This window comes from Glycine max, chromosome 3 (genome assembly GCF_000004515.6).
Source record: "Glycine max cultivar Williams 82 chromosome 3, Glycine_max_v4.0, whole genome shotgun sequence".
In the NCBI taxonomy this organism is placed as follows: domain Eukaryota; kingdom Viridiplantae; phylum Streptophyta; class Magnoliopsida; order Fabales; family Fabaceae; genus Glycine; species Glycine max.
In genome coordinates, this window is record NC_016090.4 from 10,299,944 (window position 1) to 10,322,122 (window position 22,179).

Genomic DNA, 22,179 nt, shown 5'->3' on the forward strand with positions numbered 1-22,179 from the left:
GATAGCCTATGAAAGAGTATATTTATATTTAAATTATTATTATTAAAAATTTACTGTTATGTTTCTTTTTATTTCATAACAAGTATTTAAAAAACTTTTATTAAATAAATTAATTGTTGTATAATTACTTATCTAATAAAGTTTTTTTAATTTCCTTAATATTTAATTTTTTGAAAGTAAATTATAAATGATCATTAAAAAATATTATATCAATTAAATTTTTTTCAAGATTGTTTAATATTTTAACACGTTTTTTATGTATTTTATAAAAATTGAACTTTTAATATTTTGAAATTTCATATATATTCATAAAATTTTTGTTTAAGATATTTTAAACAAATGTTTTAGCACTTACGTTTAAATATTTTCAATAAAAATTAGTTTTTAATATTTTAATTAGAAATGCAAAATTTTTGAAAATTCTTATATATTAGTAAATGTTAACCAAGTTGTCTCAATAACTCAAGAGAAGGATAAATTGAGTTGTTTCAAAATCATTTCATGCCCAACCTCTTTTTTTAATAAAAAAAGAAATTAGTTATATTCAAATATATTGAATTATATTGGATTTAATGAGAAAAAGAATTTATATTCCTAAACCTAACCCAACACAATTTGTACATTAAAGTAATAACAGTAATTATAAAAGAAATAAAACAATTTAAAGAGTGAAAATTAAAAGATAGTTTTCTACTAATTTGATTAATCCCAACCTACGTCAAGTACCAGACCACAACTTGGGCTTCACTAAGTAATATAAACCTATTACAGAAAGTGAGTTAATTATGTCATCACCTATGAAGGTCTCGCATGGACACCCTTTTTTGAATCCTAAGCCTAGCCCTTAGTGATCACGTACCCTAGTGAATCTGACAAAGATTAGACAAATGATTATGCCATCGACTATGACAACCCAACAAGAACACCCCCTTCTCATAAATAACCCTCAAGGCCTTAAGATCTTGAACAACAACTTGCTAACAATCACTCTCAATAGTGGGAATAGAAATTGTTGGTGTGAAATAAAATTAGTCGTTGAGTCAACTAATACCAAATGATTTCCTTGTAGCGATTGATTCAAGGAAAGAATTATATTCCATGATTGTGTTCCTAGTCCACTCCAAAGAGTTTTCTAGCAATCAATGAATTGAAGTTTTTATGCTAGGCTACTCCTAAAATGAATTATGGTAAAGGAAAAATGGCTAAGGTAAAGGCTAGGCTAAAAACTCAATGAATTTGAATAAACGACATAATACAATAAATGAACCATAAAAGATAAAGCAAGAAAAGATAATTTGATTCATTTGAAGGTTTTGGACCTGTTTTACATCATGATAAGCCCTATTTATAAGGATAAAAGTAGCTACAATTAGTTGTAGTGGTTAATCTAATATTCCAAAAAAACTAGGAGATCATGGGTAATATGTTTGCAACCGCTCCCTTGATCTCCACACTCCTAGCCACATAGCCCAAGTCTTTCAATGTTCAAATAATATGGTTATTCACATGGATTTTACTTTTATGTCATTTACTAGCTCTGCCAGCAAATTTAGTTGTTACCAAGTTGACTAAACCCATCAGTCGTTTGTTATCGGCTGGCCAATCTTCATTAGCTAACTTTTTTGGTGTTAACATAACTGCCCCTTCTTTTTTGAGACGTTTTAAATTCAAAATCTTATATTTGGCCTTGAAAAATGACAAAAAAATAAATCGGATAACTAGGCATATTCAATTCTGAACCACCACATTTGATCTTCAAAAATTGGTTCCAAACTATCTTCAATCTTCCTTAATCTCTATCATTTGCAATCAATTCTTGTTTCCAATTTTTCCTTTACAAATCTCAACAGTTGTTGATTATTCGTGCTTTCTTCCTTAAGCCACTCGTCAAAACCCTTAAGCCCTTGAAAACCTATTATCCAATTAGAATGTCTCAGTAGTTATAAATATTTTCTTTATCTAATAAAAATATAACAATAAAAAGTGAACAAAGACACAAACAGTTAGTGGACAAAAGGAGACAAATGCAAATTAAATGAAGTGTTTGGGATTTGGCTACACTAAGCTAACAGTCATAGTAGTCATAAAGGTTTTCTTTATCCAATGTTCACTATAATGCTACCTTAACTTACTATAGTTCTCTAACCATGATCCCACATGTGAGAGAGCCTAAGTTGCTTAACTTAACTCCTAATCCCTTACAAATCAAGCTAAACCACGTGGAGTCAAGAACAAAGGTTTATCAAGGCTAACAAATGTTATTCCACACTTAGATATAACACCCATTAGATATCACTTTCAAATCTTAGTCAAAAAGCATTTCCTAGTGACAGATTAACTATGAAACATGTTCATATGGTTAATCACTAATAATATTAACAAACATCCCTCCATACCTAGATGAGAAATTCATCAGATGCTCTGCTCAAAACTCAGTTTTCAAGCATTTCCCAATGACAATAAAAACAAAGAATTGAATCCAAGATAATCAAACCATAAAACAAGCAATCAAAATGGAAAGAAGCAATAACATAGGAAATGACAATGAACAAATATAAAGATTAATTACATGAGAGTAGCTTAGTGCATCAATCTCCCAACAATGGATAAATTAGGCTCTCATTGTCATGAGAGGCCTCAATTACAAAATGGAAGAGAGAAAATGAAGGGAAATGGATGAAAATGAAAGATAGAGGTAGACGAGAGTTCTAGTCACCGCACACAACCCTAGGTTTATGCCTCCCTTTCACAATCCCAAGAGAATGTCTTTTTATATTGGGCCCAAGGCCTTTGTCTTGTAACTTCAGAGTGCAGTCTACTCGTTGGGAGAGTTCTTTACGAATTCCAAAAGACACTTCATATGTGATTTTACTCGCCAGGCGAGCTTCAACTCGTAGGGAGAATTCTTAGACAATTGAAATTCTGAATGTCTTTTTTTCACTTAGTAGCCTTTACTCGTTGGATGAGTTTCTCCTTGGTGGGTGAGTTTTTCTAGTGACTTAGCACTTCTTCTTCACTCTTGAGCTGCCTTGTGACCTTGTCTTCATAATTACTCTTGTTGGACGAGCATAGCTCACTAAGCGAGACATCATGAATGATATCTTCAATCGATGCTCCAAAACCTTGAAAAAAAAGTAAAAACTAGGAGAAAGGGATTAAAATTTTATTTACAACCTAAGATTCTATTAAAAACTCTATTTTCTAACTAAATTGAGGCTAAACTAAAGTAAAAAATAAGGAAAAGTAGATAATTGTTTCATTATTTGTAATTTAGATGAATGTATGCACAATAATTATCAAGAACTTAAACCTTCAAAATCAGTGTTGTCCAAACATTGATTCATGTTCTGACTGGTGTGTGCTTTCTTGTTTGGTGAGACATGTTTGTCATCACTAATCACCTTGCAACTTTTGATGATCCTTAAGCCATTTATAGTTTTTGATATCTACCCTTGACTTATGTTATTCCCAACATGATGCTTCTAATCATACACAACTTCTAATATTTGCACTATGTACATAGCTCTCCTTATGATAGTCCTACTTCTGATTGTAGAATATATGTCATGAAAAGCTTCCACTATAGGCACATGCTTCACACCTATACCATGCGTATGAATTTGTCTTATCTTAATTAAGAACACTCAAAGAAATCATTAGTAGCTAAGTTCAGTCACTTGTAATTTTGTTTCACGGTGGTTTGTCATCATTAAGACATTAGCTTTTAAAGGAACTTTTTCTCAACATTCTCCCTCTTTTTTATGATGACAAACACTCAGCAAAATTGAGTTCCTAACTTAGAAATAGAGATAAAGGAAATGAAAGCTTACTCCCCCTCTACATGTGCATAGTTATCTTGTTGCATTTATCAGTTAAAAATCCCCTTAAACTTATGTTTCCTCATTCTTATAATTATTGTTCTTGTTACACAACTTAGTTAAAATAGGATATACTAATAAAATATATATCATCCATTAAGCAAAATATTAGTACATCATAGATAAAGAAGAACAACATATAATTTCCTACTAAGAACACCATTAGATATGCAATACATCATATACATTCTACTCCTATTGCTAAACATGACTCCTAATGTATTCATTCTAGATCTTCTAGTTTACTTTTCTTCTCACCCCTTTTGGCATCAATCAAAAAGAGGGATCAATCAGTGGATGGAGAATTTTGAGTTAAGATCGAGTTGGATGGAGTTTTTTTAGAGGTTGATGGTGTGCTCTTGAAAGGGAAAAAGGGTCGCATTTGGAGCCAAATTTGGTAGAACTTAAGAATTTTACTAGTAACTGGTTATGTTTCCTAATCATTTGTGTTACTATCTCATGAAGAGCAACAACATTATGAAATCGATCGAGTTATCTTTGATTTCTTGGATCTTGCCTTGAATTCATCCTTTGTTAGTAACTCAATCTTTTCAAACATAGTAGAGGACACAAGTATCACTGGTCTTTTTCTCTTCTTCTTGCTATATGTATGCATAGTAGAGGACACAAGTATACACCATGATATACAATAGAAACTATATTACATAAACAAAAGTCAAATACATTAAATTCATTAAATCTCTTATACACCATAATATACAACAAAAATATATTTTATTATGTGTATGGTATAGACAAACAATGAAAACTGATTTTTGTCAAATCGTTGAGAAGCAAAAGAGAAACAACAAAAATGAGAAGACTAATAATGCAAGAAGCACGTAGTTGTGGAGAAGCAAAAGATGACTCAAAATGAAAGAGATAATGAGTGTGAAGTTGAAAATGGAGAGTGTAGAGGCAAATAACACAAGAAGGGAGGTTGAATTGTGTTTTTAGAAATTTTTAACCGTTCTTAAAACAAAACACTAGTTATCGTCTAATGCAGGTTTTGCTTAAAAATAGATAATACAATATGTGAAAAGCTTGACTAGACAATGAAAAGATTTTCTCAACAGATCAAAAATAGATGTAAGATCTGAAAAAAATTCAAACCTTTTATCAGTTAAAACTAAGGAAAGCAGTAAAGAGAAAAAAAACACAAGGTTTATACTGGTTCGTCTCTACCACCAAGACTATGTCTAGTTCTTGACAACCCACCAAGTTCCACTAACTTTAAAAAGTTTCAAGTATTCTTCACTGCCACTTTTGGCTCTTCCAGAAACAAGCCCTACCCCCAAGCTTGATTTCAACCCAATATTCTTTGTCCTACCAAGTCATTGTTGACTCTAAACAAATCCACTTGCTCAAAGATTAACAGATTATTGTATTACAGATGGATGTCACACTCAACTCTTTAGTCTATTCTTTCAAGATGTAAAAAATATTTTGAGAGCTTTTTACTTTATACAAGAATTTATAGAAAGCTTTACACAAGAAAGAAAGAATGAATTTTTCGTGTAAGATTAGGTCATGTCTTGTTCTCCAAAGCTCTTTCTATTTATAACCTTTATCTTTAAGTGTTTGTTGTCTCTCAACAAATTTAATTCTTCACTTAAATTCTTTGTCTGATGAATTTTGACCGTTGGGACAATTGATGCTTGCATTCAATGAATGCCACTTTCAATATGCAGAGAGTCCATGTTGATAGGTTAGCATGACAAACACTTCAATAGAAAGTTACTTCTTCCATCAGAGTAGGTTTGCATAGTAGAGCACACCTTTTGATAGAGATCAACACTTTTAGATCTTGGACTTTCTTATTCTTCATAGGATTTCAACAAATCCTCGGAGAATGATTATGCAGAATAGAATCTTAGAAAGAATGTATTAAATGAAGGTCTTAAATCTAACATTTAAATGTTATGCTAGATCATGTTTGTGAGAGGTATCATCTGAAACTTTAGATGCTAATACAAATCATGATCTGATAGCATATCAGACACAAATTTTATCATTTATATTTTTTAACATCTAATCAAAATAATTAGGAGTTATGATTCATCTTTAAGACATAAATATCGTTGACTTAATAGACATCATGTGGCAAGAAGCTCAAGAGGGAAAGAGTGAAGGGCAAGAAAGAAAAAAAGGTCAGGGTTATGAGTGGGTGTAAAAAAGACAAATAAAGTAGGGGACTTAAAGGAAAATGAGGGAGGGAGGGAAGGATAGTATAAAAAAACAAAAGCTTGGTGGTGTGAGAGAAAGAAAAGAGATGTGGGAATAGACCTCCCCTAAACTAGACCAACCTAGGCTAGCTTAAATATTTGTTAGTCATCCATAAACTAACTTGAATGTGCTACATTTACACAAATTAACAGCTCTAAATTTTTGCCTTTGAGATTATTTATGGATTGACCTAAAATTTCAGAATTCTAAATAGAGTTCAAACACGTGATGAACATCAATTAGGTGATAACGATCTCCCAAAGATCTCCTCGAAAACCTAGAAAGCAGTTAGCTAGACACTGAAAACTAGCATTCCAGCCAAATGAATAAGTCAAATTGACCTATATAAATGGGTTTTACTGTTTCATGTCAGTGGTATTTATTAAATTTGTTTTTTCATCTTGAGTTTATCCTTTTACTAACTTGAACGTTGAAATTGTTACAAATAATACCAGCGCCTTTGCCGTTGTCAAAGCCCGACATCCTTTGCTGTATTTGCTTCCTTTGATCCACAGTATTAAACTTAATTTTTTGGGGGGTTTTTAATTTTCGAAAATATAATTTGGAGCAATTATTATTAATGATTTATAGTCCTATTATCCCCGTATATAATTGTGCGTAAGTTGTTAAATAATTTATCCATTTCTTATGTGTCTATTTGAAAGAAAAAATAAAATTTCAAGCCATTCATAATATTTGAGAACACAAATAAGAGTATGTTTGAATAACCTTTATATCTTTTCCATGGTGTCTCCTAATTTAAAACAATAGATTACAATTTAATTAAGAACAAAATTTTAGATTTATTCCTTAAATATATAAAAAGTGTGACACTAAGTTTGAGAATCATTTTTATGTTAAATTATAAAGTTTAAAGATTAATTAGTTATTAAATTATTTATAAAAGTTAATTGTCACATTTTTAAAAATTAAAGGATTAAGTTAGAATTATTTTTTCAAAACTAAATTATCATCAATTACACATTCAGATCAAAATAGTCATTTATTTGCTAAATTATTAATAATTGTCTAAAATTATTAATATGCCATATATAAAACTAAATTTAATTTAATAATTGAAAAAAAAAGTAAAATTGTACGAAAAGAGATAGTACACTATCACTTGATATGGATCGTCTGGGGACACCAGGCAACAGCTGAATACGAGCGTGATCGCATTCGCTGCAAAATTATAGCGCACAAATTATTTTCGACGGGAAGTGCGCGCCACGCGCAGCATGCGGACAATGGAGTCACTGTCTTGCAATCGATTAGGGAACAGAGGGAAGTTTATGATTAAACCACCATCAATTAAAAACCCAAGTTCATACCTTTCTCAAAGCTAATAGTACGTGAATTAGGATAATTTAAATATATATAGCTAGGGAATAAATAATTTAAGGGATCTTCTAGAAAAAATTCCTTGATTTAAAAGAAAATAGTTAATGGGGATTTTCAATTCTTGAAATAATTAGATTATTGACTGAGATTTGGATCTGAGCATTGGGAGCATAGGTGCAGACGGGACAACTAAGCAACGGGTTCTGACTATTGAATAGGTTAAAATTGGACTGTAAAGGAGTCAAAGTTGAATTGAAGATTTTGAAGGTCATATTTCATTTGTGAAAGGGGAATTGCTTTTATGCGCCTATCTTTTTTAATGAATTAAATTACAATTTTAGTTTAATTAATTATTTAAAAACACAATATATAAATTTAGTTTTATTTAAATTATTTATGTTTCTTTTTATCTAGATTTCTGCATGTTTATATTTTTAAGTTTTTCTGTTTGGTAGAAAGTATTTACTATTTCAAGTAATGACTAATTTTTAACTTTTTATTCGGCGACATAAGATGTGCATTTTCTTTCTAATAAAATATATTTTATATCCAAGATCTGAATATGAATCTTGGAAAATTTAATTAAGGAACAAACACTATTATTAATATATCATTGTTGGTGTTTATATTTTTTAATGTTATACTTTATAAACACTTTTATAAAAGAAATAAAGGTTGAATGAATTTTATATTCATTTATATACTATCAAATATGTAGATTAATTGACATAAGATTGTTTTAACTTAATCAATTATTTCAAAGGTTTTAATTAGCTTCATGTAAAAGATACTTGTGATGATTTGTATAAAAAATATTCACTTAAATTATATAAGACGAAACTAACAACTTGATAATGGATGATTCAACGTAAGTCAACATATATTTTGAATTTTTATTAACATAAAAATGCTACAACTATCTATAAATTTATAATTAAATAAATAAATTAAGCACACAAAATATAAGAGGAAGCAAAATTTACTAGCTTAATCTTTGCACTCCATCAACAATAGATGTTTCTTTTTTAAGAGAAAAAAAAATACTACCTCCTCGAATCTTTTCATGTTTTATTTTCTTTCTCAAAACAATTCATGTTTTAGAATTTTAAAATATTTTTTAATATTTCTCTCTCTCAAATATACCTTTATGTAATATCTATGATGCAAATATCAAAGATTAAAGTATTAAATAATGATATTTTAGTTCAAATATAACAACTTTTAGTTCCATTAAATATTTCTTAATCTATGTTCAATAACATTAAACATCAAAAGAAGTGGGAAGGAGGTAGTATGTAATATGAAGTTTTTTTTTTTTAGACCAAGTATCATTTGTGTGAGACAACCTTGTTTCAATTGGATATGACCCTTGACTAATATGAACTACAAATCTCTTCTTTTGAGTATAATATAAATTTTATTTTACTTTATCATTCAATCATAAAATATTATATATAATAGTTTTATTTATTTTCTATAATTATTACTTTCTTCGGTCCTTATTATAGGATTTGTGTAACTAATTTATAAGAATTATAAAAATTGATTAATTTAGTTGAGAATATTAAATTTATCCTAAATTATTTTTTCTCTCTTCTAAAACTATCCTTATAAACAAAACCAACAAACATTATATTAATGAGTCATATTTTTCTTATTGCCATGTCATTTTAAAAATGACTTTAATCAAGGACATTTTTGTAAATAAAAATATTAACACAAAAGATATTTTAAATTAAACTTTATAATAAGTACTAAGTGATTCTTTTAATTTGGACATTATAATAAACACATGATGGAGAAGTTTAATATTCACACCAAAGCTTATTCTCCATGAATTAATTGTATAAAATCTTTTACCTTAACAATGTATATCTATTAAACTAAGCTATTATTTTAATTTCAACCTTATAATAAACATTGGAGGGAGTACTTTAAAATTCACACAAAAGTTTATTTTCAATTACTTAATTGTATAAAATCTTTTACCTTAACGTATTTTCATCAAATTCTTCCGATGGCATTTTTACTAATAATTTTTTTTTTATTCAACATTGTAACTTACATACAATTTAAATATGATCTCGTTTCAAACGGTGCACATGCCATACCATTTATGGATTAAGAGATTTTAATTTTTTATTCTAAAGATGGATATATGCCGAGTAAACATCAAGTTTCGCCTGCTAAATAGGTATTAATTAGCAGTCGTAACTTTATTGTACAAGCTTAGGTATCTTTTCCTTTCAAGACAACTATTTTGACCATAAAAGATTACTTTAAGTTCAAAAATAACTACATTAAATATCATGAATGTTTATAACAAGATCATAAATTATTTCTATAAGGTCGAATAACCTCTTTTAAGTATCCTAAATTTTTTATTCAATGCTTATCGAGAATTTCTGACTTTATATGTGTACGTTGTTTCTCTTCTATCTCAATTTTGCCAAAACAAGCAAAAGTAACTTGAATGAAAGTACTATAAATACACGAAAAGAAGTCCAGAATATAAAAAACCCAAGAACTGAAACCTAAAACAAGATAATCAACTAAGTGGATTACAATATACTATCAAACACGTAAATTGATTTACACAATTATTCATAAAATCTTGGATTTCAATTTAAGTATATAATTACGTTAAATATTGAAAAAAATCGGCTATACTTTTTTTTTTAAAAAAAGTGGCCGGCTACAATATTTATAATTAATAATTTGAATATCAATTAATTATCTTAGCCGTTGAAGCTGCTTTTGGGGGGGACTATAAAAATATAGAGGGCATTCAGTCACTCCATTTCTTAATGAGTGATTAGCACAACGTCTCAGTCCCTTCGATTTCCCAAATTCTGTATCATTACTCATCACCACCAAGAATCGAATCAGAATTTGGAACAATCAGTGAATTGAGTTTTCATCCCTCTCATCTCCACCTTTCTCCGTTGAGTTTAGCAAAAAGAAAAAAAAAAAGGCAGGCACAAAAAGCAACACGAGCATTATTACACAGTACTTGCTTGGTTGCTTCACACTTTCACAGTCTCTCTACTTTTCTTTTGGCTATATATTATAAAAACAAAAGCACCCTCTTCCTTCTTCTATTTATATACAGTTCATTATTCTCAGACTCTTCTTTGATCTGAACCAAAAACAAAAACCACCAACTTTGTTTAACCCTGCAGAGTTTTTTCTGTTCCTTTCCCTGCTGCTGCTTTTGCAGTCTCTGGGGGATTTTGCTTTGCATTTTTTTATGTGTCAATTGGTGGTGGCTTTCAAGCGGTGGCGGCTATTATTATTGTGTTGAGTTTTCATTTTTCCAAGAATCATATATAGGGTATCCTCAGATTCTGAAGCTCTAAAATTTTCTTGCATTTAAAGTTTTCTCTGCCACAATCCATCAACAAGGGATTCATATACATCACTGCTACTCCATCACTGGCAGTGTTGTACTAAGTTCGACTAAAACAAAGAAAAGTAGAAGAAAAAAAATAGGAAAAAAGGTACCAAGAGCAAAGACATTCAGAAGGAGGATCTGTCATCTGAATTTTCTTCCTTCAAGCTTTAGGAGAAAGAGACATATCAACCAAGGTTACTAGAAAGCGATTATTAGTACTTAGTATTGATTGGATTTTCTTCAGCTTTTTCTCTCTTATTAGTGAGCAAATTAAAACCTATGCAAAGAGTCTGTGCCCACTTCTTTTTTAATTTTTTTTTCTCTTTTCCCCACATCTCTTTTCTTTTGGATTTGTGTGGGGGAATTTGAAGTTCTATTTTTGTTATTATTATTATTATTATTATTAAATTTTATTATGAATTCTGCAAAGGAATTTTGCAGTTATCTGGATCTGGGGTCTTTCTTGGCTTTCGTTTTCTGGGGCTGCGTTTTTATATCATGGTTTTTTGTCTCATTTAGTGTCCTTTTTATGTATTTCAGATCCACATTTAGACACTGCTTTTTGTGGATAAGGGAGAGACAATGTTGTCTCAGAAGCAAGCAGAGGAAGCTATAGTCACAAACGAGACAGAACATGAAGTTAGCAGCACAAGGGAAGAGGAGAAGGAGCAAGACCAATCAATGTTCAGCCTTAAGAGCATCCTTTGGCATGGTGGTTCTGTTTGGGATGCATGGTTCAGCTGTGCCTCAAATCAAGTAAACCACCACACCCAATAAACTCAAATTTGAAATTCCCATCACCAAAAAAAAAAAAAAACCCAGAAAAAGTAAAGTAACACTATTAGTATATTAGTAGTCCCTTTTAGTTCATGAGTTAACAGTGAAATTTTGCATTTTTTTATAGGTGGCTCAAGTGCTTTTGACACTGCCATACTCATTCTCTCAACTTGGCATGCTATCAGGAATCATTTTTCAGGTGTTCTATGGAATTGTTGGAAGCTGGACTGCTTATCTAATCAGTGTCCTCTACATAGAGTACCGCACCAGAAAGGAAAAGGAAAACGTCAGCTTCAAAAACCATGTCATTCAGGTTGGTTTGTTGTGTTGTGTTGCCTTCTCAATTCACTTTTCATCACCACTGGTTCCTAATCTGAAAAGAGAAAAAACTACAGTGACTAAATAGAATATTGCACTATTCTGGATTTTTCAGTGGTTCGAAGTCCTTGATGGGTTACTTGGTCCATATTGGAAAGCCCTGGGGCTAGCCTTCAACTGTACTTTCCTTCTCTTTGGATCTGTGATACAGCTTATAGCATGTGCAAGGTAGCACCTTTGCTTCGATTTTTAAGGCAACCTGGAGTAATCTAAAGTGGGTTCTCATCTATTTTTTCAACGAAGTTTTTTTTTTCTTTTCTCTCATCTTTTTTGTTGCTTGCTTCTTTGATGCAAACAGTAACATATACTACATAAATGACAAATTGGATAAACGGACTTGGACTTATATTTTTGGAGCTTGCTGTGCCACCACTGTGTTCATACCTTCCTTCCACAATTACCGAATCTGGTCTTTTTTGGGTCTTGGAATGACCACTTACACGGCTTGGTACCTTGCTATTGCAGCCATCCTTCATGGCCAGGTTATAAATCAGTTCTCCGTAACAAAAAAAATAATATAAAATAATTGTACATTTTAATCATACATTTTTATGTCTAAGAAATTTATTAATTTTTATAATAATTATTTTTAAAATTTTATTATTAATATAATATAAAATTATTTTATATTTACAGTATATAATTACTGAACTCTTTCATGAAACACCCTTCAATTGAAACAGCCAACAAAATTGCTCAATTTTATGTGATATGATATTCAACACCATCTTGCAAATCATGTTTGTAGGTGGAAAATGTCACGCACACGGGTCCATCAAAGCTAGTGCTATACTTCACTGGAGCCACTAACATACTCTACACGTTTGGAGGACATGCTGTGACTGTGTGAGTTCACCTTTTCCTTAGCAGCATCATGATCTATTCCTCCGTCTTCTTTCCCTCGTTTTTTTCTGTTTTTCCACACTGCTTCTCTTTGCAGCTTTTGCCGGTTATCTCGGTCTTCGAGATCTTTGTGGGCAAAAACAAAATCATGCACAAAAAAAAATGCTCTCTCTTATGTTTCTTTTTTTGGCTCCAAAAGTGTTACCTCCTCCTTATCTCTAGGAAAATTCCATAATTGAATGGCCATTATTTCTATTTTTGATTGTACGTCCTTTCTTTATTAATTAAAACTTGGAATTATAATGAAAATTACCGTTTTATTTAATTTCGGGGGGGGGGGGGGGTATTTGTATCTTTTGTCCCCAACCTATACAAGGTTCTAGCTGTAGCTACGAACGTTTTAAGTTTTCATGTCACGGAAGTACAATAAAGTCAAAACCCTTGAAAGAAATTAATTTTTTCAATACTATATTAACAAATGAGTTCTATTATGGGATATGTAATTGTTTACTTTTAAAAATTATTAAACATAGTTGTAAATCTAATCGATATGATTAGTCCAATCGGAATCTGGTGTCTTGATCAGATTTCACTAATAGATTGATCAGATAATTGATCTATTAGGTATCGGATCCTGATTGAATCTGTCTGATCCGAACGATTTTAGAAAAAAAGATAGATCATCTTTACTGTTTTATGACGTTGTCTCATTACTATCAATTTTTATTTTGAATTTTGAAGCATGAATGAACTTTTCTTACTTAAATATTGTTAATTATATACTTATATATAATATATACATATATAATTTAAAAATTTTAATATATATTGAATCGAATCAAGTCAATTATTGATCTATCGATTGAATCACTATCTATTGTCTTGACTTGATTAATGATGAGATTAAATTTTACAACTATGTTATTAAAAAAATTATTTGAAGATATACTATTAATTAAGTATCCAATTCTAGAAATTTCAATTTCAATGTTAATTTTTATTGTGATTATTATTTTTTATAGATCTTTTGTGCATAAAGTGATAATGGTGTGCATAAAGTGATAATGGTGACAAATGTTGCAGAGAGATTATGCATGCCATGTGGAAGCCCCAAAAGTTCAAGTACATCTACTTGCTGGCCACTTTGTACGTTTTCACGCTAACGATTCCGTCCGCCGTCGCCGTTTATTGGGCTTTTGGTGATATGCTTCTTAACCACTCAAATGCATTCTCTCTCCTCCCAAAGAATGGTTTCCGTGACGCCGCCGTTATCCTCATGCTCATTCACCAGGTAAGGCTACGTGTATGCTTTCTTGGATAAAAGAAGTGGTAAAGTCACGTCTTATTAAAGAGTTAGTATGTTTATTTTAGAAAAATACTAACAAATAAAAACAAAACAAAACCGAACTCAAAATAAGTGCCCACTAATGCTAACTTTAAGTGGGGTTTGAACGTATTCAAAGTACTAAATTTTGACTCTACTTTTGACATATTATCATAATATTTTTTTATCAATTTTTTCAATATTACATTAATATCCCTTTGATAAATTTAAATATATTAGTTTTGTAAGATTTTAAATTTGTTGAATAATATAATAACTATTTTTCTTCTTCTTCTTAGAAAAATATAATAACTTATTATTAAAATATGTAACAAATACTTTAAACTTTTTATGTTAAGAATACATTAAAATTATTTTTTAAACTGTTTGCTTGAATTGAAGCGTGCCTTGTATATATGTGTGTGCACTCAACTATATCACTTTTTAAAGTTAAAGAAAATAGTAATATCATATATTTTATAACATTTTTCATTATGTAGTTTGTATAGAATTCATATTATTTTGTGATTCTTAATAAAAATATATATTAGAAAGAATATTTTACTACCTATCCTTTCTCCTCCATGACAAGAAAACAAATTCACTATAATCATGGACTGTCAATAATACTATTACTGTCGCTACTAATAATTAAGTGTATATATTTTAATAATATATCATTATTAAATAATAAAGCAGAATGTTGTGGCAGTATATTATTTTTACACACTGACTCGATCAGTAAAACATATGTAGAGTGTGATGGAGAGTGTGATTGAATGGAAAAACTCAAAATTCTCATAAATTTTAAATTTTAAGAATTTTAAATATTTCAATTGAAATTTTTTTATTTTTAAGATTTTGTGTTTGGATAAAAAAAATTAAAATTATGAGATGAAAAAATGAATGAAAAAAGAAAAGATATGGTTGATATGCTAGTTATACGTGTTCTTTATGCTCCCATCTGATCGATATTTTGATATTTTAGGAGTCGGTGTTTAAGATTGGAAGAATTTTTTTTTCAAATTCTCACCTTTTAGAAGGAAATTGAAATTTCAAATTTATAATTGTTTAAAATTCTATTTTAAAATTTCAAAATTTTAAATTTTTCATAAAAACATCCAAATAATAAATTCTAAAGTACACATATTCAAATTTTCTTCAAACGTACTCGTGAGGATTTTGTACACGGAATTCACACCGTTCAGTTTGTTGTGCTTTGCTCGTTAGAACGCAAGTGTTTAATTTTTTGAGCTATTATTTTTTATAAACATCTTTCATAATTTATTTTATCTCTTTTTATTATATCATTTATTTTATTTTATTCTTCTAACTTTTCTCCTCTTATCCCTCGTAATTGTAAAATTAAATATATAAAATTATTATTCAAATAGAATTTTTCTGATTTTAAGAATTATATTACACTTTCTGTCACATATTTCTATTATTAAATTGACATAAAACTAATGATAAAAAAATCATATTAACATTATTTTTACGTAGTTATATCTATATATAGTAATAATTTATTTTCTATATATATATATATATATATATATTATTTTCATATGTGCATGTTTAATTCAATTTAATTTAGATATATTATATATTTATTTCTCTAGATTTAAATCAAAACAAACATGTTAGCTATCCTAAATTTAACCTTTTTATTGCCATTTTTCCTTCTTCATCTGGTCTAATTGAAAAAAAAAATTGTTCACCAAAATAAACAACGGGAAAATCCACGAATCTACCATTGAAAAGAAGTGGTAATCATTGAAATTGCATAAAAGCACATCAGTAATTTCCTTATCCATGCTTAATTTTTTATTACTCTCACTATTTTTATTTTCTTTCCCTAATGCATGAATGCAGTTCATCACATTCGGGTTCGCGTGTACTCCATTGTACTTCGTGTGGGAGAAGGTGATTGGGATGCACGACACAAAGAGCATTTGTTTGAGGGCACTTGCACGGTTACCAGTGGTGATACCTATATGGTTCTTGGCCATAATCTTCCCTTTCTTTGGGCCCATAAATTCAGCTGTTGGATCTCTACTCGTTAGCTTCACTGTCTACATCATCCCTTCCTTAGCCCATATGCTCACTTACAGAAAAGCCTCTGCCAGACAGGTAAATCTTCTTCCACGCCCTAACTATCTCTTTGCTTACCCCACCACCATTTCACACGTCTTAACTATCTCTTTGCTTACCCCACCACCATTTCAAGTTATGTCACTTGTGTCAAGGGTTTTAATGAGTGGGCCCACACTTGGAATGTGATGCTACTGTTTATTTAAGTTTTGATAGAATTAATCTAGAACATTTAAATTTAATTTAAAGAGTTAATTAAGGGTTATGTACTGTCAATGTAAAAGTTTCCATATCATTAATCAATTAGAAAACATGTTTAGTATATAATTTTTAAGATAATTATAATTATGAGTTATAAGATTTACTTAGTGATTAAAAAAAAGAGTTGAAGGGTTGAAAGTAAAATGAGAGAAAAAGTCGTAAATTTGAATCTCTCCACTAATTAATATTATAAAAAACTAATTATCAACATATTATAAAAATATAATTATAATCAAATTAACCAGTAAATTTACTAGGTATAATAGTTTATATTTGATTACGGTATTTATACTATGAATATATAACCTATTTTCTCTAATTTAAGTGTCTATATCCAAATTAGTCACAATCACATATTTTACATTAAAATGTATATGACGGTGTGTGAAACTGATTTTTTTGTGTGTAAACAAAAGGCGCACCTAGTTATCCAAGTTTAGTTGCCTATACTGTGTCAAGAAATTATTGTGTGACATCTAAGTGCACACATGCAATTAATGATGGTGTCTTTGGAGTTTAGATAAAATGAAAGAAAATGGAGAAAGAGAAATATAAATGATGGAGTATCTTTTATGTTTAGTTGATAAAGGAAAAAAAATTAACAGCGAGGGTTAGAGAGATAAAAGCGTTTAAAAAGATAGTGGGGTGGGGAGTGGTAGCAGCAAGTGTACAAATGTACAAACGCATTTAAGGCTTGGATTTGGAAATTTTACTAGAAGTATTGAGGCTGGTGGTGGATCATTTTCGTTAAGTTATTCGCTACAGGTAGATGATTGTATTGTACGATACTTCTGTTGAGCTGTCGGAGTTGACTGATATCGTTCCATATAATAACTCAAATTTGGGAGAGCAATGATATGAATTTTAGTTCATGTAGGCTGTGGACAGGAAGAAATAAAAGATAGAAGATGAAAATGAAGTGGTAAAGTTTGGTATGAGAGAGTAAAGTTATAAGTAGTGGGCTTATAGTTTAAAGTTTATATCTTTTCTCTTACACTAAAATTGATTTTTAAGGAAAAAAATGATTTTTTTGGGGAAAAATCAATTTTTTAGGTTAAAAAATGATTTTCTAAACAAAAAGAAATCAATGTACTTTTGACAAAAAAATATTATTTCTCCCTTATTTTTCTTAAACCAAATAACACAATATATCATTTTATTTCTTCATTTTCAAATTATTTCTTTTCTATTTTCATCTATTCTATTTCTCTCCTCTAAACTAATACACTCTTAAAGTGAGAGCAAGGATAAAAAAATCTCAATTATTCAATTGAAAATTCTCTTGGTATTTAAATAAATATATCACATATGATAACCCAAAAGGTTAATGTATTGGTGTGAGGTCTTATTGCCTTCACATGTAGGAAAATAGTTTATTTAGTCAAATAATTTACGTTCAATCTTATTTATGGGTAAAATTTTCTTTTGTTAACGGTAATGATCCACCACAAGCAGAATTTGTCTCTAAGCTAATGTATTGGGAGCATCCTTATAATCTTTCACTAGGAAAAAAATACATATATGATTTGTTATGCACATGTAGGTGAGTTATTTATTTTACAAGAGTATGCTTTTTTAGTCATTTAATATTTAAGAGTTGAAAGAAATAATTAAGAGTTTGTAAGTGGATTTAAAATTATTATTATTATTATTAAAATGATGAAAGTGACAAATGTCGATGGATTTGAACATAGTATTTGGGGGCCTCCCTAAGATATCTAACTCCGTACAACCGTTGGAAATCTTGTTAAATCTCCTTATTTGCATTATTGCTGGTCCCTTTCTTTGGGATTTTTGTGAGTAATACAACAGTAGTGTAGGGGCATCCTAAGTGATATAAAGTTTTTTTTTTTCCTTCAAATTTTGCAGAATGCTGCAGAGAAGCCTCCTTTCTTCATGCCAAGCTGGACTGCAATGTATGTCTTCAATGCATTCATTGTGGTATGGGTTTTTGTAGTTGGATTTGGGCTTGGAGGATGGGCCAGCATGACCAACTTCATAAGGCAAATTGACACATTTGGGCTTTTTGCCAAATGCTACCAGTGCCCTCCACCAGCACCAAAAGTTGTGGCAGCACCACCCCCTCATGCTCATCATTAGAGCCAAGCTGACTCATTATTCACCACAACATAGTAGAGTTCAGCAACAATCACATTTCCCTCAATACTTTGTATTATACATGGGGGAGAATGGTGAAAAAAAATATACACTTCCCCCTTCATATGATGTGTGTGCTGGCAGGGTTTTGCATTATTTTTGTCCTTTTTTCTTTGTTATGTAGTATTTCCCCCTCTTATTGTAAGATTACTTGATTAAAAATAGTGTGTCAAAAATGTTATGATTCCTTTGCTATGAAATGCACAGGCTAATTAAATTAAATTAAACACTATGTTTTGGTATCTTTCTTTCGCAACCCTCTTTCCTTTCCTTTATTTGAGCGATATGTAAGATTTTGTTTGCCATTTCCTTTCGTGCTCACAGATTGCAATCTCATTATTAGATTTCATTGTTTCCGGAATATGCCTTGGAAATAAATAAAAGCATTATTTGCAATATTTGCTGTCTTAAAGGGAACGTGGTTTGAGTTCGCAAGGTTGTGACTTGTTCAATCGTCCACTTAGAACTTTTAGATTCCTCTCATTCATTCATAGTGAGCAATGGGGCGTGGACCCGGTTAGTATGCACATGGATTGCATGTGGCTTCATCTGCTTGTCACGTGCCATTATTACTTGCCGAACACATTATATTTAAGATCTGTATACCCATGATACATGAACCTCTTCAACATATATATGACCCATATGTTCATTAACCTGAATTAGTTAATAAGTTTATGTTTATTAGCATTAGTTTTCATGAATGATATATAAGCCATATTTGACCCTACTCCCTTTTCCCTATTATTAATATTGACTAATTTAATGCTCTAGTTTCAGTTCGGTGCACATGCACCGGATATTTTGGCAGCTGCTTTGTTCAGCTCTGATGCAAGCAAAGTATGCACATCAGGACATGAACTTGAAAAAAAAAATGCCAGATTAGAAACACTATGGTATTCTTTGTAGATACAGATAAGAGAACGGTTATAATATTTTTAATTTTTTTTTCTAAAATGTAATTTTGGTCTCCTATTTTTTTAAATATATAATTTTAATTTTTTTATTTTTTTAATTGAGACATTATGTTTTATTTTTTAAAAAAAATTTATGATTTTAGTCTTTCTATTTTTTGGTTGAGGCATTTAAAAAATCTGTAATTTTAGTCATCTTTATTGATTTTAGACTTGACTGTATATTTTTTTTAATAAATTAGGCTTATTAGCAATTAAATTTAAAAAAAAAACATTTTTATATAAATAATAAATAGACACATGTCAATCAATGTTTACAGGGTACATAAATCAACTTTTAAAATTGGTTACAACAATTCAAATTGAAGATTATTTAAAAGTGAGGAACGAAATATCTCAATTATAAAATAGGAGGTTAAAATTACAAATTTTTTAAAAGTGAAGAATGAAATGCATCAATTAAAAAATAAGAGAACTAAAATAATAAATTAAAAAAAAAAATTAAAAAAAAAGAACGAAAAATAGTCTAATTTGTTTGGTTTACAATTAATTATGGCCTTTTGGGTATGTGAAAAATAAGTTAATATCAGGATCTATTAGTGGCACTCTTGCTATTTGTACTATTGCTTTTTCTTACACTGTTACACACCACTTTTTATTTATTTATTTTCTCCTAAACTACCCTCTCCTCCCCCCACCCCCCTCCCCTTCCATTAGGAAGAAACATACACTCCCCTCTTTCTCAATTGCAATAACTTACGTCTATGATAACATGACTCCATGCTTCTCTCTATGCGTCTACAATTTTATTTTTTTTATCACAATGCAGCACCACACCAATGATGGCCAATGTCAATTGATTTTCATTGTCAAATTGCATGCAAATAGGAGGAAAACAATGAAGCAATATGCTTTTGTGAACGTAGTTAGGTGATGGATTGTAGGTTCATGGTAGCTAGTGGCAAGGGGGAGTAGTATTGGCTATGTGCCTAAAACCCGAAATTGTAGGTCTGTTTGCACTCAGTCCACGTCTTAGTATCAAAGCTATGTTCATCACCCCAATTTCTCTCCTAGTAGAGGCACAACCTTGATGTGATGCACATAGAGAATTCTTTGAAAAGGTCTTCTCTCTTTTTCTTATATATATATATTACTGAGAAAAAGGAAGAGTAAACTACAGCGCACCCAACCACGACAAAAGAGACTCCTCAGCATCGAAAGCTAGAAGAACAACAATACAGCATCAAAATTATAACAAACAGAGATGTTAAAATCCCTTGTTGACCCATTTTAGCAAAATAGTCAGCGGGGCATTAGCTTCCCGTTGACACAAGAGTGAGCATATTTATTAAAAGAAAAATTCAGTTAGATTTGTTTTGTTTTGTGTATAGTCTTGTCAAGTTTCTTATAATAATTTGTTAAGTTTTTTATAGGTTGCTGGATTATCAATATTTTTTTCATTTGACTCTAATAACTGATTGGTGTCATCATTAATTTGATTTGTTGAATATTCTCTAACATATAAATAAAGCATAGGAAAAATGAAGAGAAATAATTGGACAAAGAAATTATGAAAAATAAAGATTAGATGTTATTAATTGATTAAGATTTATTTACTACAATCATGAACTAATGTTATCCCTAACAATCATTTTTGTTGAATAAATTATTTCTTGTTTTAACATTGTTGCAAACAAGAATCTATCAGGTACATCCCATGACCACCAACATCTAAAACATAAAGTCAATTATCAAATACATGTAAAAATATAATTAACTCTGTTATAAAGATAATTATAAAACCTTAAAAAGAGACCAATGTTATAAGATAGTGAATATATACCATTGTTGTCATGAACCGACTTGATCATGTCACAACCGGTAAGACAACCGTAAATAGTATTGATGAGGTTTTATGACATTCTTTCATACAAGAAGCAACACATATTGGATACAAAATGAAAATCAATGCATAAGGTAAGCATGATAGGTCACATTTCGGACCACATGTGAGTTTACTAGACACTTTGTTTAACTCAATTTGCACAAATGAATAATTAAAATCAACTTTTGCAAAGTCCATGACAAGCATGATCATAATCACTACTCCACTAAGTTTCATCCTATTCTTTGTCATGATTCTTCTCTAAGTCTTTATAAGTTAACTTAGAATTTTGTATGAATATTGATTTCTTGCTGTGATGTTTTAAGGAAAATGAATATCAATTTATAGGCAAAAAATATTTTTAATTTGTAAAATAAGTTTAATGTCTTAACAAAACAATGACTTGACCTTCTTCAAGATTTTGAATCACTTCATGCTGACCTATTTTCTTTTAACAATAAAATATACTATCTATATTATATATGTAAAACCAATAGTCTAAATATGTATTGTTAGTTGTAATAAATTTTAACATAATAAATCGACTAAAAATTTAGAAAAAAATGTATAGATAAAATGTATTTCAATAATACAATAATTTTTAAAAGTAATTAATGTAGCGGTCAAAAGGAATAATGAAGAATATAATAATAATAATAATAATAATAATAATAATAAATAAATAAATAAATAAATAAATAATTTGG

The 22,179-nt window shown here is 29.9% G+C and overlaps 1 protein-coding gene across 2 annotated transcripts; it reads left to right on the top strand.

Moving 5' to 3' along the window:
* The first annotated feature begins 10,240 nt into the window (after positions 1-10,240).
* Positions 10,241-18,915, top strand: LAX3 (auxin transporter-like protein 3). 2 transcript variants are annotated; one of them, NM_001353914.2, is made up of 9 exons: positions 10,241-11,033; positions 11,380-11,595; positions 11,744-11,929; positions 12,050-12,162; positions 12,293-12,476; positions 12,743-12,840; positions 13,921-14,128; positions 16,037-16,294; positions 18,386-18,915. In NM_001353914.2, exons 2-9 carry the CDS (start codon positions 11,422-11,424, stop codon positions 18,614-18,616), a joined length of 1,452 nt encoding a protein of 483 aa, NP_001340843.1. In that variant the 5' UTR covers positions 10,241-11,033; positions 11,380-11,421; the 3' UTR covers positions 18,617-18,915. The 2 variants fall into 2 exon arrangements, with proteins under 2 accessions (NP_001340843.1, XP_040869722.1); XM_041013788.1 differs by having other exon boundaries at positions 10,243-10,779.
* The last annotated feature ends 3,264 nt before the right edge of the window (positions 18,916-22,179 follow it).

What these genes read in the sequence shown, in the direction of transcription:
- LAX3 (NM_001353914.2), top strand. Translation starts at nt 11,422, where the DNA reads ATGTTGTCTCAGAAGCAAGCAGAGGAAGCTATAGTCACAAACGAGACA. An exon ending in TCAGCTGTGCCTCAAATCAA is followed by an intron (nt 11,596 to 11,743) that starts GTAAACCACCAC and finishes ATTTTTTTATAG; the next exon opens with GTGGCTCAAGTGCTTTTGAC. An exon ending in CAGCCATCCTTCATGGCCAG is followed by an intron (nt 12,477 to 12,742) that starts GTTATAAATCAG and finishes TCATGTTTGTAG; the next exon opens with GTGGAAAATGTCACGCACAC.